This window comes from Scleropages formosus, chromosome 3 (assembly GCF_900964775.1).
Source record: "Scleropages formosus chromosome 3, fSclFor1.1, whole genome shotgun sequence".
In the NCBI taxonomy this organism is placed as follows: Eukaryota; Metazoa; Chordata; class Actinopteri; order Osteoglossiformes; family Osteoglossidae; genus Scleropages; species Scleropages formosus.
Window position 1 is genome coordinate 27733441 of NC_041808.1, and position 16447 is coordinate 27749887.

Here is a 16447-nt window from a genome sequence, read left to right on the forward strand (position 1 = left end):
AACAGTGAAAGAAAAGGAAGTGTACTTGTGATTAGGACTGCTGTGTGTTCAAACAACTTCTGTAAAGTAAAGTATGATTTCCAGAAATAAATGAATCAATGCGAGATTAAAAACAGAGAGTTAAAAAACATAAAATGTGGCAATTCACTTATTCAGCTCCCTTTGGTATTTGGTAAAGTAAAAATTATAGAAACAGCAACGTAAAAATCCTCGGGGAATCCGCACCGCGCGCGGACGGAGGACCTTAAAGAACTACAAATACCGACATGCTGTCACCGCTGACTTCCTGTGTTTGTCATGTGATTTTCCTCAGCCTTTGTCATGGCGGAAGTGGAGAAGGTAATGTTTTCAGCGCTCTGTAGTATTTACCCCATGAAACGCTTTGTTTCTGCACACATCTTGTGTATTGTGTTTCTCAGGTGCTTTTCTATTGAACAGTAACTTTAATTTGAATAGAGCGTTTGATTAAACGTTTAAACTAGTCATGAGAATTGTGCTTTTGCGTTGGCCCATTGACATGATGATCATCATGTACCTGCCCCCCAGTACGTCACATAATGATTACTGGGGATACTTGTTTAAAAGTGTCAAATCAAATGTCCCTGTAATATGATCTTCCAGCATGATGTTAGTGCATCTGGCGTCTGTTCATTGTTTGGGGCTCACAGAGTGGGTTGGACCTGACGTGTCCTCCCTCCGACTCCTCCCTGGTTATCACATTTATATAATACATAAAATATGTCCAGTGATTTATAATTTTATTGTAATGGGAAGAGAACATCAACATGTGTAATGAATTGGTTTGAATGAGTCAGTGTAACTTGATTCTGTAAACTTTAAAAGATTCTTTGGATAAATACTGGAAATATATAAAGTTTGGCCACACTGACTGTATAAATACACATGTAAACAGTGAACTGAAGCTCTGAGCATAAGAAATCAGTGGAATTTCATGTTTGTGTCATTCTTGTCTGATGAGTATGTGGGTATATTGTTAGGTAATGTACATACAGAATGCTTCATGTTATATATATGTGCGTGTGTGTTAGAGTGAGAGAGAGAGTCTGTTTTAGACTTAGTTTTAGTGCATCCCTCTGCTGATTGTGTAGTAAAGAAAGTGGCCCAACGCTGATGGGTGTTAGAGGTGTTTGTGTGATTAGATGGTCACCAGCATTGAATGGGCATTTGTGGAGACAATGTATATATTTTTTTTTTTAAGTGAGTTTTAATTGTGATGTAATTTCAAGTTAGTGAATAAAGTGCTGCACTGCTGAATGACGGTAGAGTAAACGTAAACTGCTGCTTTCCAACTTAGCACACTGCAGCCCTGCATTAGACTGGAGAGTACTGATTATTTATGAGGGTCTTTTATTTATTGTGGTTTTAAGGTTTTTTATTTAGTGTAGCTTTGTGGTTTTTACAGAGCCTAATCCCTGGAGGGAGATATGTATTATTTAACTAATTTATTGTGACTTAAAAGTAACTATGGAGTTATGTACCCTGTTTTGTTCTTGAGTACCCAGCATATTTTTTCCGCTGTCTTTTATTAACTGCTGAAATCCTGTGGTTTTAAAACACTGTGAAGTGCATGTATTCATATGTAAGTGTGTGTTTGTTTGTTTGTTTGTTTGTTTGTTTATTTATTTATTTATATATATAAATAAAATATGTGTGTGTGTGTGTGTGTGTGTGTGTACATATATAAAATGTGAAACTTGCAATGAATCAATGTTAATACAGTATGTGCTTCTGGAAAAATCTGAAAAAGATGTGTACGTTCACCTTGAATTTATAGTTTTTGCTTTTATTTTTCCTCCAGGAAATAAAGCCAAGTGATGATTCCACAGATGATTCAGAGGTAGGCAAGGTTTGCCTTCTTTTGAAACTGGCATCCTGTGTTGTATAAGATACTGATTAAAATAGAATAAATAGCATTTTACAGTGAATTATTAATTCATTAGAACTTTATTTGATTAACAGAACCTAAAATTCAGATGGATTCATTTCGGTGGACAAAATCAGGATAGGTACCTTGATCAAGTGTACTACCGAAGGAGCAGCTATCTGAACCTGGGTCCATAGAGTGCAAGGCTACACCTCTGAGGACTGCATTACCTCCTGTCCTGTGTAACACTGTATTGTAGTGCAACAAGCTGGGAATACTTTTCAGGAAATAGTTTCCATGCCAACCACCATTGGCCAGTTACCAGCAGCGTAATGGGCCCATCCACCCTACACAGTGATACTGGTGTTGCCTAAATGGCTCACTTTAGAGTAAGGCATTCTCACCTTGACATCACTGCGTGACTGCAGGGCCTTTCCCAGGAGTTCATGCACACTACCTATGAAATTACTGGAGCAACTCATCATTTTTCATTGTTTCTGTCACTCTTCGCATTAGAGAAATGTACTGTCACATTTTCCTTTACGCTGCCTGTAGAATGATGTCAGGCTAATGACAGTCTAGTTTCATAATTATTTTCGTCTAAGTTGTCATGTTCTTGTACATTGTTCCATAAAAGAGGATGCATATGATAATTGGTGTTTTTGCTGATATCGTTTCCGTACATTCTGGAATGTACTGTGTGTAGCTCACGTGAAACTGTAACTGCTTATACAAAAATCTTTACAGCAGAATATGTTTTCAGATCTCATACTGTTCTTGTTGAGTATTATTTTACGAGCCTTGTACTCATCTTGAATTCAGCATGTTGTATTCAGTATTTTTCAGTGCAAAGACCACATTACAAGTAATTGTTTGCTGTGTTTTTGAACATCATATACCACTCAGTTATTTTTCTGAGATTTATTGTACATGACCTTTTTATGGCTCTACATATCTTCAGAATGGTGACTCTATGAATAGATCTTTTTAATACATGGGAAGCCATCGCAATCTTGTTAATCCAGGGTATGGGCCTAAAAAGATCTATTGTGTGGATCCTCCCTGTCCATTTCTGCGGTGTCCTCTGGTGGATTTGTAGGACGGCTCACTAGTCCGTTTTTAAACAACTGAATTCTAGATCATGCTACTTTGGTTCCATCAGGGATTCTCTATGAACCAGCCACTGCATGTCCTTATAGTTGTTTCTTATTTTTTTTGCCATTACATGGAATTGCTTCCAAACATAAATCGCTGGAACACTGTAAGCAATCCGTTAGAAGGAGGAATTTTGACGTGATGCAGGATAAAGAATGTAGGTTATTTTAATTGCACGACTTTGTCTTTTGGCTGTTTTTTTGAAGAAGGGAGACAAAATATTACCGAGAATGAGAAATGGTTATGTTTAGATATGATGGACACATCTGGAGAATCTATATATAGTATTTTAGTGCAGGAAATCATTGGTGGTAGATGACAATATAACTTTTTAAAAAAGTGTAGTGCTTTACCTAGTCTGCCATCAATCTTCACTCCTATTTACCTTTCCTTTTTGTTCATGTCAATTTTTCGGGATTTTGGGAAAACTTACTATTTGTCTTGTCATAGAAGCACCACTAGTTGTTATCCAAACTCTGCATGATGGTTACAGTTACGTGTTTGCAGTATTATTAAAATTCCAGTTAAATTATTGATTTCTCTTGCTTTTTTGTGTTTGCCGAGTTTACTTTTGGTGCTTCTCCCTGGCTGTGAGATGCGACTATAATTTCAGAATATCATTTTCTCCTGTCGACTTTGAAGCAATGTCAGTAACTCTGAACTGAAAAAAGACTTGGCTTTCTGTGTTTTTTTTTTTTTTTTTTTTTGTATAGTAGAGGCTGAATATTATGCACTTGAGCCTGTTTTTCCCTCCTGATGTGTGTACAGAATTGTATCATATCATCTGAGGTGTTCTGATGCTCTAATTAGTTTATATTAACAATAAATTTTTCTGTGTATACCTTCACAATTGGAGAAGGAAGTGACTTGAAATTTTTTTCAACCCCATTGCATGTTTCTGTTACATTCTGTATATGAAGTGGTAAATAATATATAACATGTCAGATGAATGGGAGTTAGAACTTCTTTTAGTTATGTGTATAGTGAAATGTCAAAAAGACACCAAACAAATAATCCAAACCCTTAAAAACAATGCAAAATAAATAAATAAGCAGGTTGCCTCAAAAAATTCTTACCTTTTAGAATCCCCATCTGCAACCCTTAAGTAAATCTCTCCACCCGTTCTAGAGAAGCAGCTGTGAAGACTAGTCTACGTTGTTGTTTGTGTTTTATTGCCTGTTTGATTCCATTGCTGCCACGGTGGAAGTTTTCATCGTACAGACATGGTGATACGTGGTGGAGATGCAGCAGTCGAGGTGTGGGTTTTGTTGTCTGCCTTGGTGCCCTCCACAGTGGTGGCCATCTGATGGGGGAAAATTAATTGTTTTGAATGAGCATTGAGAGCTTGGTCTTCCCAAGTAATGCAGAATGTGGAGTAAAACTTAAAACAGACTATTCTGAGCATTGTAAGCAAATAATTTTGAAAGAATATTTCATTTAAAGTGTTAAACTAAATTACGACCCCTCTTTGGCATGTGATTTATAAGTTACACCTTTTTAATGATTCTTTGTACCGTAAGGAGTCTGTAATAATTCTGATTTATCTGTAGATGGCATGGCGGTGCAGTGGGTAGCACGGGTGCCTCACAGCTTCTGTGCTGTGTATTTGGGTGTGTGTTCGAATCCAGCTGTGTGTGTGGAGTTTCTATGTTCTGCATGAATTTAGTTTGGGTTCTCCAGTTTCCTCCCACAGTCCAAAATGTTTCAGGTGAATTGGTGACTTTAAATTGTACATAGCGTGCACGTGTGTGTGTGTGTGTGTTACGCTGCGATTGATATTAATTGTTTGATTTGAAACGTGCGATCCATATACATTGCGTTATTAATGTTTAGCTCACAGCTCTGGTTTGAGCCGGCCTATTTAGTGTCTCTGGGTTGTCGTTCCAGGAAGAAGAGAGTGAAGAGGAGCCCAAGCTGAAGTACGAGCGACTGGCCAATGGCGTGACAGAGATCTTGCAGAAGGATGCTGCCAGCTGCATGACCGTCCATGACAAGGTCTAGATATCACCGTTTCCTGTTTGTCGGATTCTATGCATTTTGTTAACCATAATAGTTATCCTTCTGAACTGCTTAGTGTTTGATTTCATAACTTTGCTATCAAATAATCATGAAAATGTTTGTTAAATATGTGTATGTGTAATGTGGTTGAAAGTTATTGTTCTGCTTGACCCCCTACTGAAGTTGCTTCATGTCACAATTCCTAAATTAGCTGCATGAATTTTATGTTAATCGCCACTTTTTGTCTGAGCCAGCTTTGAAGAGTGGCTTCAGACAACCGTATTTTTAGCTTTACTGTGAAATGCATTTTTAGCTCTCTCACACGCTGGCTGAAACCGCTTGTCCTAAGCGGGGTCGCGGCAAACCCGAGCCTAACCTGACAGTACAGGGCACAAGGCTGGACGGGCAGGGGACACACCCAGGGTGGGACGCCAGTCTGTTGCAAGGCACCCCAAGCAGGACTCGAACCCCCCCCCCACACACACACACACGATGGATTTTAAGTTCTAGTTTGTAATTTCTGCAGAATTCGTATGACTTGCTTTATTAGCTCACCAACAACATAAGGTTGTGAAAATTGTAGCTGATTTTGTTACAAGTGTTCTTTATGAAGGAAGACATTTTTAAATGTCAGGTTTACAAAAATTTGAATGCCACAGTAAATTATCACATCATATTTGGAACGGAAATATTTTTTCCAGTCAGTTTGTTTTTAAAGGTTGTCTACTGTATGGGATAGAGAATTTGTTGTATTAGTATGATTGATAACAATCCAGAATCTTAAACATCATCTTGCATTTGAGCACCTTTGCAGTTTAGCATAATTCTCTGTACAAATAACGTTTTCTGAGACAGAAGAACTTAAAAACAAGAATTTGTATGAAATTTTAAAATTCTTTTTACCTGTAACTGAAAAAGTTATGTAAGTTTAACTTTTTGTTTTATCTAATCCCCGAATTCGTTTCCACTTAGAGAAGTGATTAATCCCACTGCGGTGCTCCCCTTAATCCCCTTTTACTGGCACATATTAAGTCAAGGATTCTTATTTATTTCAGTTTTTCTTTTCTCCCCATCTAGACCTCTATTTTTTCCGCATTTTTCATTTTTTAAAGCATTTTTTCAGTTGCGCCTGTCTGTGCTGGATGGATAATCGCCATGGCACTGGGTGCGTTCACGCAGGCATGTGTAGCGGAATAGTCATACCTAGTTATGTCTCCTCACCTGATGTTTTATTAACCACTATTGATTTTTTTCCTTCTCCCAGGGGATCCCCTACCTATTTTTCTTCTTCTTCTCTTCTGAAAAAGGCAACCTTTACAGGAGTAAAAGACATTTTAGGATTGCTTTGCCAGTGAAACTGCTGCATTCTCCTTCCCTTTTATGAACCCCCCCCCCCCCTTTGCGTGTGTACACATGCATGCATGTGTGAATACCACTTGCCACAGTCCTCACCGTCCCATGGCATCTGTAAATCACCAACACCTTGTACTGCCTCTAATGTTGTTTCATATTTTAAGTGCCTGAATCAGAATTTCATTTGGGAATCTCCATTTTTATAAATCCTTTTAAAACCCACTCTTGTGTTCAAGGCTGCTCACCTTATTTATTTATTTTTTGTTATTTTATTTGGGAGATTGTAGGGGCTCTACCTCACATGCTCAGTTGTGCCTGTAAATATAAGCATTTCATTATAGACTGCGCTGAAGCATTGTACGGTGCAGCACAAAGAAAATGGGGAATGGCTTTCCGGTGGGAGGTTGTGGTCGTGGCATATGTGGAGAATGGATAAGTGGCGTAAGTTCATACCAAAAATAAATATGAATTAAAAAGGCCTCTCCCACTGCCAGTTTAATTTTTTTCTTAGCACAATATCAGGCCAGTTTAATTTCAGTGTCATCGTGACTCTGAACATTTATTTCATTGCCCCAATGTGCTTTTAGAAACTGAAGGATTGTTGGTGTCCCCAGAAATAGATGGGTTCTTCTGTCTCTACTGGTCTATTTTCATCCTTAAACAATGTAATGAAGGTCACAGAAGAAAATTGGACCTGCAAAATACGAATGTGTGGAGGTATTGGAAACCTTTCTAGTAGCAACAGTTTTCTGAGACAGTGAGGCGGAGCAACAGCTGTCACCATGCTGTGTCTTCGTGGTTGACGTTTCACAAGGCATTTTTTTGAGTGCTTAGCAGCCAACATCACACCGGAAAGGTTTTCGTTTAATTTCGCACAATGATCACAAATGAAAACATTATATAGGTAACCAACCACTTTGTTAGGGTATTGAATGATTTATAATACAGCCAGTTAGGGAAATCACTATTAAAATGATTAAGAGAAAACTGAACAGCAGGAGTTGTGATCTGGCTTTAAAATAAGAGATGTTTACAGTTTAAGTAGGGAAACTTGTTGTTGAGGTTATAGTATTTAGTTGCATTTCATCCCACAGACTTTGTTCCTGGATAGTTTGCAGAGCTGCACTGGAAGCAAGTGTGTGTTGGACATTAACTAGAGTGCTTTTGACAGCAAAGTTTGTAATTTCATAATTAACATTTGATTTAATTTGAATTGATGGCATCCGGTCTTGGTACAGAACCAAGATTCCCAGAGATGTTAGCCTGGGCCGAGCGAAAGGTACAAAGCAACTTGTAATACTGGGTGAATTGTATTTTTTTCCCCTTAAATTTGTTGTGTCGCTTTAGTTGGAATATTGATATTACCATTTTAAACTGAGATGATGAGATGTTCTGATACTTTAATCGTATTTGTTATATTAGACAATAAATAATCCTTAATTTGCATTGATAAAACATTGTGTTTCTCTATATCTCTGAATATGAACCGAAATCATAGCTGCACTCCTACACCTATAACTGCAGATTAGAAAAGCACAAAAAGAGGAGAAAATTCTGTGCCATCACAAGACCTTGTCCTGCATTTGTTATGTTTAAACATGCTGAATAGTTTAAAAAGGGGGGGAAAAAAAAGACACCATTTCACACTGCTATGTTTTTAATAAATAGGACTGATTCTCACTGCAATTTCACACTTTTTGCTCTACAGGGCAAAGCCACTCAGGCCCAGTCCTTTCCCCCTGTAACCGTGCCCACTGAAGTGCATTTTTAATTCCCTACTTCAGTCCATCAGCACCGGGCGCACAGAATTCCCTGTCACTGTGTGCAACACGCCCCATACCTCATTCTGACAGCTGCCTTGGACTAAGACGGGCTCATGCAGCTTCACAACATTAGTCTCGTGCTGTGGGTTTGGAGTTCAGCATGAGATACCATGATACCATGGTTACCGCATGGTAGATGGCTAAATTTATATTTGTGTTGACATTGAAACAATCAAAATGTAAAATCTAAATATATTTAAAATAATTTTTTTGGAGCAGGTAAAATTATTTCTTAAATTAACCATCATGTATGGATTTACCTTACAACCTTCTTTTTTAACATACTTCTGTTTCATGTTTGTGAATGAAAAGGAGCTTTTTGGTTGCTTTCTGTGATGTTTTACCCCAGTTGATGTATCTTATTGATTCTTCATCTTACAGTTACTAAATGAAACATATGTATATGCTCTGTAATATGAATAGCTTGGGCTTTCATTTTTTCATTTTTTTTTTTTTTTTTTTTTACAAAGTTATATTTCATTCCAAGCACATGCATTTTTATCCAGTACTTAGTTTTGGTACAGTGACATGAAAATAATTAAAATAAGACAGGAACTGTTTACCCTTTTCCTTTTGGTATATGTGTATGCACAGATGTCAGTTAGGTTTTTCTAAGATTTAGACCAAAGATGGGATGGCACACTCAAGCTTACCAAAAACCTTGTTTTGGGGATATTTATATCATTATAAATTCAACGCATCTTTTGTTTTTTTTTCTAATTAGGTTTTTGCCATCTCTTGGGTCACTGCCTACCATTCTAATTTCCGTAAAAACGTCTTTTTTTTTTTTTTTTCCCCCCCCTTTTAGTTCCTTGCTTTGGGCACTCATTTTGGAAAGGTGTATCTGCTTGATGTTCAAGGAAATGTCACCCAGAAGTTTGAAATTGTAAGTACATCTTGCTTAAATAATAACTTCCTTTTCAATACTTGTGTGATCAGATTTTTCTTTTTTCTGAATTTGAGGCGGTCCTTGGATATGCACTTGTTTTCACACTGTCACTGTCTTGCTACAGTACATATGTTAAGGTGTCGTATCTTTCAGCACAAGTACAGTGCATGCAGTGAAATGTATAGGATCCTGGAACTGCCTGGTTTGGGTGCCATGTGCACTTGTGTCCCGAAACCTCATATTTTTTAGACATTAAATTGAGATTGAAATGCATGTTCAAACTCTCTTGGAGATGATTTAACTATCAGTTTAACCACAACAGGTGTTTGAGCTTGCTAGTAGCTCTATTTGTATAGGTTTGTCAGCACAGTGGCTGGGTGCCTGGATGGCCATGCTTGATACAACATTGGGCTAAAGAAGAACCTTGACTACACTAACCACCTTCACCTGTACCCCAGGCAACCTGAGAGAGGCTTTTTATGAGGGCCAGCATGCGGGGGCGAGGAGTTTCGGTCGTGGTTCAGAAAGTATTCTGCCAGTTTTTAAAAAGGCTCACCTTCCCTTCATGCCCCACAGAACTGTATGCTCTAATGATAATAGAATAGGGTCTGGCAGGTCATGTTCCTGGTAGTTGGTTTCATGTAATGATTCATTGGATTTGAGGCTTTTTCTTTTTACTGTTGTTTTTTTTTCCCCCCTTTTGTTTCATTTTCAGTAACTTTTAGGTAAATTGAGAGGTACTTCTGTTTTTGCATACATAGTGCAAATAATATCCTTTATTTTTAAATTAATCTTGTCTTTCCTCTAAACTCTAAGCATACGATTGCAGCAGTGGTAATAGTTTTTTAATTACAAATCTGAAAAACGTTCAAACGGTACATTATATGAACGTGTCAAGCTTTGTCAAGACTTGGATTTCATTTTTTTTGTCAGTGTATACATGATTCTGCTAAGTATCCAACTTATTGGACAAACTCCCACTGGAATGAGTCACTTGTATAAATTTTTATTTATCTTATTCTTTTGTGAGAATGCTTCTGCTCCTCTGTCTTTAGTCTGTGCAAGTCATTAAGCACTTGCAATTTGTTTATTTGGTTCTCATTCCAGAGTTCAGTGAAAATCAATCAGATCAGCCTGGATGAAGGTGGAGAGCATGTGGGCATCTGCTCGGAAGATGGCAAGGTAAGCAATAGATTTTTAAGAGCAGGAGACAGTGTAGGTAGCGCAGCAGACAGCTGGCCATTCAAGTCCACCAGTGAAGTATGTAACCTGAATAATTGGCTATTTTGCTGGTACCTTACTTTGCTGTCAGTTAAGGCGTAAGCTATCTACATAACTTTTGATTGTTTTGACTGAAAAATTACTTAAAAATGGCCTCTAAGATGGAAACAAAGGATTTCTTGTAAAAATTCCCTGTCTCTTTAAACTGTAGCATGGGTAACACTCTCATGCCCTCTGCTGGATTTTTTCATCTCCGTATTCCTTTCATTAGGTTTGCGTTTTATTTCTCTCTTTCTGGCTCGGAGAGTTTTTCTTTGTTTATAGAGTTAAAGTCAAAAGTTTGTGCAGACATTCTGAAACCTGACCTAAGAAAGCCAGGGTTTATACACGCTTTTCAAAATTGTCCTTTTTAAGGATTTGCAGATAGTTATACATTGCCAGATGTTGTCATTTATGAAGAAATAAAGCTTTTTTCGACAAATGAGCTCAAAGGTAATGTATATTTTCTTTTTCTACCCCTCCTTTTCCACATTTTTTCACTCACTTTTGTTTCCAGATTTCCAAGAGACTTTGCACTGAAGCTCACACAGATAGACACCGTTCTGCTTAATGACCCTGTGCTGCAGGTCATGCGATGCCGTGAGCAAATACGCACATGAGTGGTGCTTCTCACACTTGCTTCTAAACAGGCTGGGAATGAGGCACTAATGCTCATTCTGACATGGAATTTTTTGTTTAAACTGGCAGATGTCTTTTTTTATTTTTAAATTTCTTATTGCAACAGCAGCAACACTCACAGATGTCTTAGCTGAAACTCACACTGAGGTCTGTGTTCCTGTGCATCTCTCCTTGGGAGCTTACACACACACACACTTACACACTTTGTCTGAAGCCGCTGTCCCAAGCAGGGTCGCGGTGAACTGGAGCCTAACCCGGCAACACGGGACGTAAGGCTGGAGGGGGAGGGAACACACCCAGGACAGGACGCCAGTCCACTGCAAGGCACCCCAAGCAGGACTCGAACCCCAGACCCGCCAGAGAGCAGAACCCGGCCAAACCCGCTGTGCCCCCCATCCTTGGGAGCTTAGCTTTGTTTTTCTTTCTTCCCACAGAAGAACTATTGTTGTTATTATTATGCTTTCTTTGTGTCATTCATATTCACCTACTCTTAATTTTGCATTTAATTTTGTTGTTTTTTTGCTTAATAGAGGTTGTAAGAGGTTTTCGATCAGGGTACATCTTGAAATTTTCTCGGTGTGCTGTTTAAACTGTTTTGCCACATCTGTAGGGGACATTTGTGGACCGTTATAAGTGTGGAGCATTTTTGGAATTCCTTTTTTTTTTTTTTAAAAATTCAGTATTATATGTACTTCAAGATTACATCATTATCCATACAGATGATTCACTAAAGCAAAGACTGAAAAACAGGAGGCACAAAATAACATGAGTGAACTTTCAAAGCAAATTGTATGGAAGCTGTCTTATTTTTCTTCACTACCTGATACTGCTTCTTAACCCTCAGGTCTACCTGTTGCCCTAAATCATCTCTGCCTTGCTGTTTTCTTTGTGTTTTACACATCCAGGTTCAAGTATTTGGACTTTACACCAGGGAGGGCTTCCATGAGCATTTTGACTGCCCTGTCAAGGTAATCTGGCATCTATAGCATGGTATAGCTTAGCCTATGGCAAGATATGGAAAGGGGGGAAAAAAGAAGGTATTCAAGCTTCAACTGAAAACTGTGATTTAGAAGTCCCCTGAGTCCTAAGCATCTGTGACACAGATTCGTTGGAGTGCAGGAGAAAGAAGAGGGGTGATTTGTGCAGACAATTACAGTTCTCATACAGGAAGGTAGAGTCAAGAGACAGGGCAGAGAGATAAGCTTTGAAATGACCGTTTGAGAAGATAGAACAGTTTAGTCAAGTGTATACTCGGAGCAGGTGACTTCTTAGAGCCTTTTCAAAAGGCTGCATAAATTTATGTATTTTATGTTTCAAGAAGCTCAATCACTACATGGTGTCACAGTGAAATGTCCTTGTCAGCCACCATTTTTCACACTGAAATATGAACACTTGACTGAAGCATTTTTCATACAGGTATGGGCCGATGGTTACGATACCGCACATTTCTATGTTATCGGGCCTTTTTCTGCTGTGGATAGTGGAATTGTATAGATTTGGTTTTGGAAGGTTTATTGTTTAGCAACAGCAGGGAGTTGAGAGAGGGTGAAAAAAGATTAAACAAGGATGACATCATTTATGCAGGAAGCAAACCTTTTGGGATTTCGTAGCTTCTAATTAATTTTTCTTTTGAAATGCTAGCAGTGATCTTGTTCAACCCTTGTAGGTGTCTTTTCTGTTTAAAGCAAAGTTTTAAACTGGTGATCTGCCATTTGTGTGGCTAACGATGCGTTTCTCTGTGTTTCATAGGTGGTTGCACTACACCCTCAGTTTAGTAGGTCAAACAACAAGCAGTTTGTTACTGGGGGCAACAAGGTGAGTGTAACAGGAATTTTATTGTTTCTTTGTCCACATGAATGGAATTATAGCAATTTCTGGTCTCATATTTGTTAGAGAGGATACTGTGCAGAATAGCAGTATGTTTTTCCAGCACTGGTACTTTATGATGGAAGCTGGGGGAGTTTACATACCGACAGATTATACTTTGTTACCTTTATGGAGGCTGTTTTTCTGTGCTAGAGGGGAGAAAAAGTGCAGGCTGATTTCAGGGGTATGTAATCCAAGCACACGTGTGACTGCTTGTAGTAACTGAATCCCAGCGTTGATTGTCATTGGCCCTTTACTGGACCCATGTGCTTAAAGCTGAAGGTTGTATGAAAAGAGCAGTGGTGCTGGTGCAATGTGGTGCACTCCCATTCCTGTGTCTTCTCCACCCTTGCATCATTTCCAGTTGCTATGTGAAACATAGATTGTTCAGTATCAAAATATGTGAAGCAGCTGTTAAAAAGTAGAGAATCAGATGTAACCCTCTTTGGCTCAAAGTGCTAAAACACTGATTTGTGTCAAGTGTTGATTTACATGTACATTTATTTATTTAGCAGGTGCTTTTCTCCAAAGCGACTTCCTGTGTAGCGTTATCAGCCCACACACCTTCTTCACCATAGTGACTTACACTGCTAGATACACTACTGATAATGGGTCACTCATCCATACATTAGTGGAACACACTCTCTGTCACTCACACGCTATGGGGGAACCTGAACAGTATATCTTTGCACTGTGGGAGGAAACCGGGGCACCCGGAGGAAACCCACACAGACACGGGGAGAACATGCAAACTCCACACAGACTGAGCAAAGTCTAACCCGCATCCTCTTGTACCACCCAGGTGCTGTGAGACAGCAACCGCTACTCACTGTGCCACTGTGCCGCCCAGTGGACACTATGCCACAATATCGTTGTAGCCACAGTAAAGAGGATAAAATGAACCGATCTGAATTTTTTGACCGCTTGCTTAATTTTTTTCTGAGCACAGTACGTAAATTGAAACTTTGCAGTAGTGATGTTCTAAGAATCAAAATGCATGTTGGTTTCATTTCATAGCAAGAATGAAAATGATGAATAAAAAATATGTAAAGATATAGGAACTGTTCAGTGGTTGTCTAACATCTTGCTACATCTCAGATCCTAGCTGATTCTGTGAGTACTCGGAACAGCCAACCACCTTATCAAGGGCATGGTTAAAGTCAAGCACTTTCAGGGTGCCTAGCTTGAATTAGGCTTGTGGAGTATCCAGCAGTGTGAACGGGTGAAGGGGTCAGAGGATGAAATATAAAGCAATTAAATAATAATTTAGAATGGAAAACATGAGTAGTATGATATGTACTGTAAATAGTAATTGAGAATGGAAAGTAATATGTGCTGTTGTGTTTGGACTTGGTTCATGAACTGTCCTGAGAAATTTCCAGCTGTTTAGTATTTTCAAGTGTGTAGCCCCATACATAGTCTTTTTGCTGGAGTGCACTCAGAGGAGAGTGGCCTATTTCAGCAAAGTGCTCTGCATTCAGCACTGCCTTAAAATGCTGCCTTGCCGGCACTCCAGAGCAGAGCAAATAGCTGTCATTATAAAGCGGGACCACACTCTAGTTGTTATTGTTATTTTTCAGCTAGCCGTTACTGCTTCCTCTTTTAAGCTTACAGTATTATATCACGTGTGTACTGTCCCTCTCGAATATGAGAAGTCATTGTCTTCTCTTTTTTTTTTTTTTCTTTTTCCCGTTTTTAAGCGATAATGTCATGACACGCGACTCATGATAACCAATAAGCTTCAATGGAAAGTACCTTTCATCACAATTTAAGGTGGTTACTTTCCAAGTTCACGTGTTCACAAAAATCTGTTTAAATTGTTGGGTAAATATAAAGTTATTTTTAATTAACTGCAAGTATTTCTGGAAAAAGAAAAATTACCTGACAATGAAAATGCTCTATTTAAAGAGCCCTTTTATTTGCAACACTGTTCTTGGCTTTACATAGAACTTCTATACAATTTAGTCACTCATAAGTTCCTGTTGTATCCACAGTAGACTTTATAATCAAATATGTGGAGCTGAATCAATAGAAAACAATTTAAGTCTTCAGTGTACATTTAAACCTACCTGGCTGGGTATGACATTTGTCCACCAAATTCAATTGTGTGAATTAATTATTAAACATTGATTCAATGTAACGTTCCCACAGCTCTCACTGCAAACCATAGTAACAATAAAAAAATAAGGTGGTGTTCTGTCACAATATCTAATGATCTCAAACATTTTTGTATTTAGTAGAAAACTTCCCCAGTTTTCTTGTTTTCTTCTGGCTGCTTCTTCTGGTGGAGGTTGTGATGGGAACAAGCCAAGCAGTGAGAACCAGACCTTTCTTCTCCCAGCAACAGTTTCCTACTCCTCTTGAGGGATGCTTAGTTGTTCCCAAACCAGCAAAGAGATAAAATCCCATGGTATCCCAGTGTATTCTCCCAGTGAAATGTGCCCAGTTTGACTTCGATGGGAGGTGGCCAGGGGACGTTCTTACATCTTGCTCAAACCACCTCAACCGACTCCTTGATCCGGAAGAGCAGCGACTACTCTGAGGGTCTCACCCCGTTACAGAGAGTGGGCCGTGGAAGGAGACTTAATTTTCAGCAGTTTGTATCAACAACTTCATTCTTTCAGTCATTACCCAAAGTTCATAACCGCAATGGGTAGGGGCATAGAGTGAAATGTCAAAAGAGGGAACGCTCCAGAGTCTCAGCTCCTGCTTTATGACTAGATCAGTGCGGTGCCCACTTAATTGCTGGTGCACCTCAAATCAGTCTTCTGTTCCTCTTTCTCAGCACTTGTGAACAAAATCCCAACATACTTGAACCTCCTACATTAGTGGAGATGAAGTTGCTAAATTGCATCCCTATTCACTGGATACTTACGTGTATCTGACACTTTTCTTCAAAGCAACTTACAATTATTTTACCCATTTATACAGCTGGGTAATTTTACTGGAGTAATTTAAGGTAAGTACCTTGTACAAGGGTACTACAGCTGGTGGGTGGGATTCAGACCTGTGACCTTTGTGTCTAAGGGCTTCTGCTCTAACCACTACACTACTAGCTGTCCTTTGACAATGAACTTGTTGAGTATGTCTTGAAGGTCACAGTCAGATTGAGACTGAAAGAATGTCATCTACAAACAACAGAGATGCCACTCTTGCTCCCCCCAAGCTGGATACCCTTCAGTCCTGGGCTGTGTGTTGATATCCTGTCAATGAAAATTATGAAAAAAGGCATGGAGATGAACACAGCGATGGTAGAGTTTGCCATAACAAAGGGGTTCAGATTAATGCAGAGAATACAGCCCCAGTTTACTCTACATACATGGACCAGGTACCACACATGAGCACCTTTAGTCCTCCATATTCCTGCAGCACCACCCACGTTATGTGTTGAGGACTGTTGTTCCGCTGTTCTGTAACCAGGATGAAATCCATATTTTCCCTCCAGGTGCTCTAGTTTTCTCCTGCAGTCCAAAGACATGCATTTCGGTGGATTGGTGACGATAATTTGAATTTAGCATGTCAATGTGCACCTGTGCATGTGTATCGCTGTCTTGCAATGGACTGGCATCGCATTCAGGG

The 16447-nt window shown here is 39.0% G+C and overlaps 1 protein-coding gene across 1 annotated transcript in view; it reads left to right on the top strand.

The window, feature by feature from the left end:
- The first annotated feature begins 304 nt into the window (after positions 1–304).
- vps41 (VPS41 subunit of HOPS complex) overlaps positions 305–16447 on the top strand; it is a 30466-nt gene continuing 14323 nt past the window's right edge. The window contains exons 1-7 of the mRNA XM_018738721.1: positions 305–339; positions 1820–1858; positions 4928–5035; positions 9023–9100; positions 10211–10285; positions 11908–11970; positions 12752–12817. Of these exons, the coding sequence (XP_018594237.1) occupies positions 322–339; positions 1820–1858; positions 4928–5035; positions 9023–9100; positions 10211–10285; positions 11908–11970; positions 12752–12817 (447 nt within the window). The 5' untranslated portion in view covers positions 305–321. The remainder of the gene's footprint in view (positions 340–1819; positions 1859–4927; positions 5036–9022; positions 9101–10210; positions 10286–11907; positions 11971–12751; positions 12818–16447) is intronic.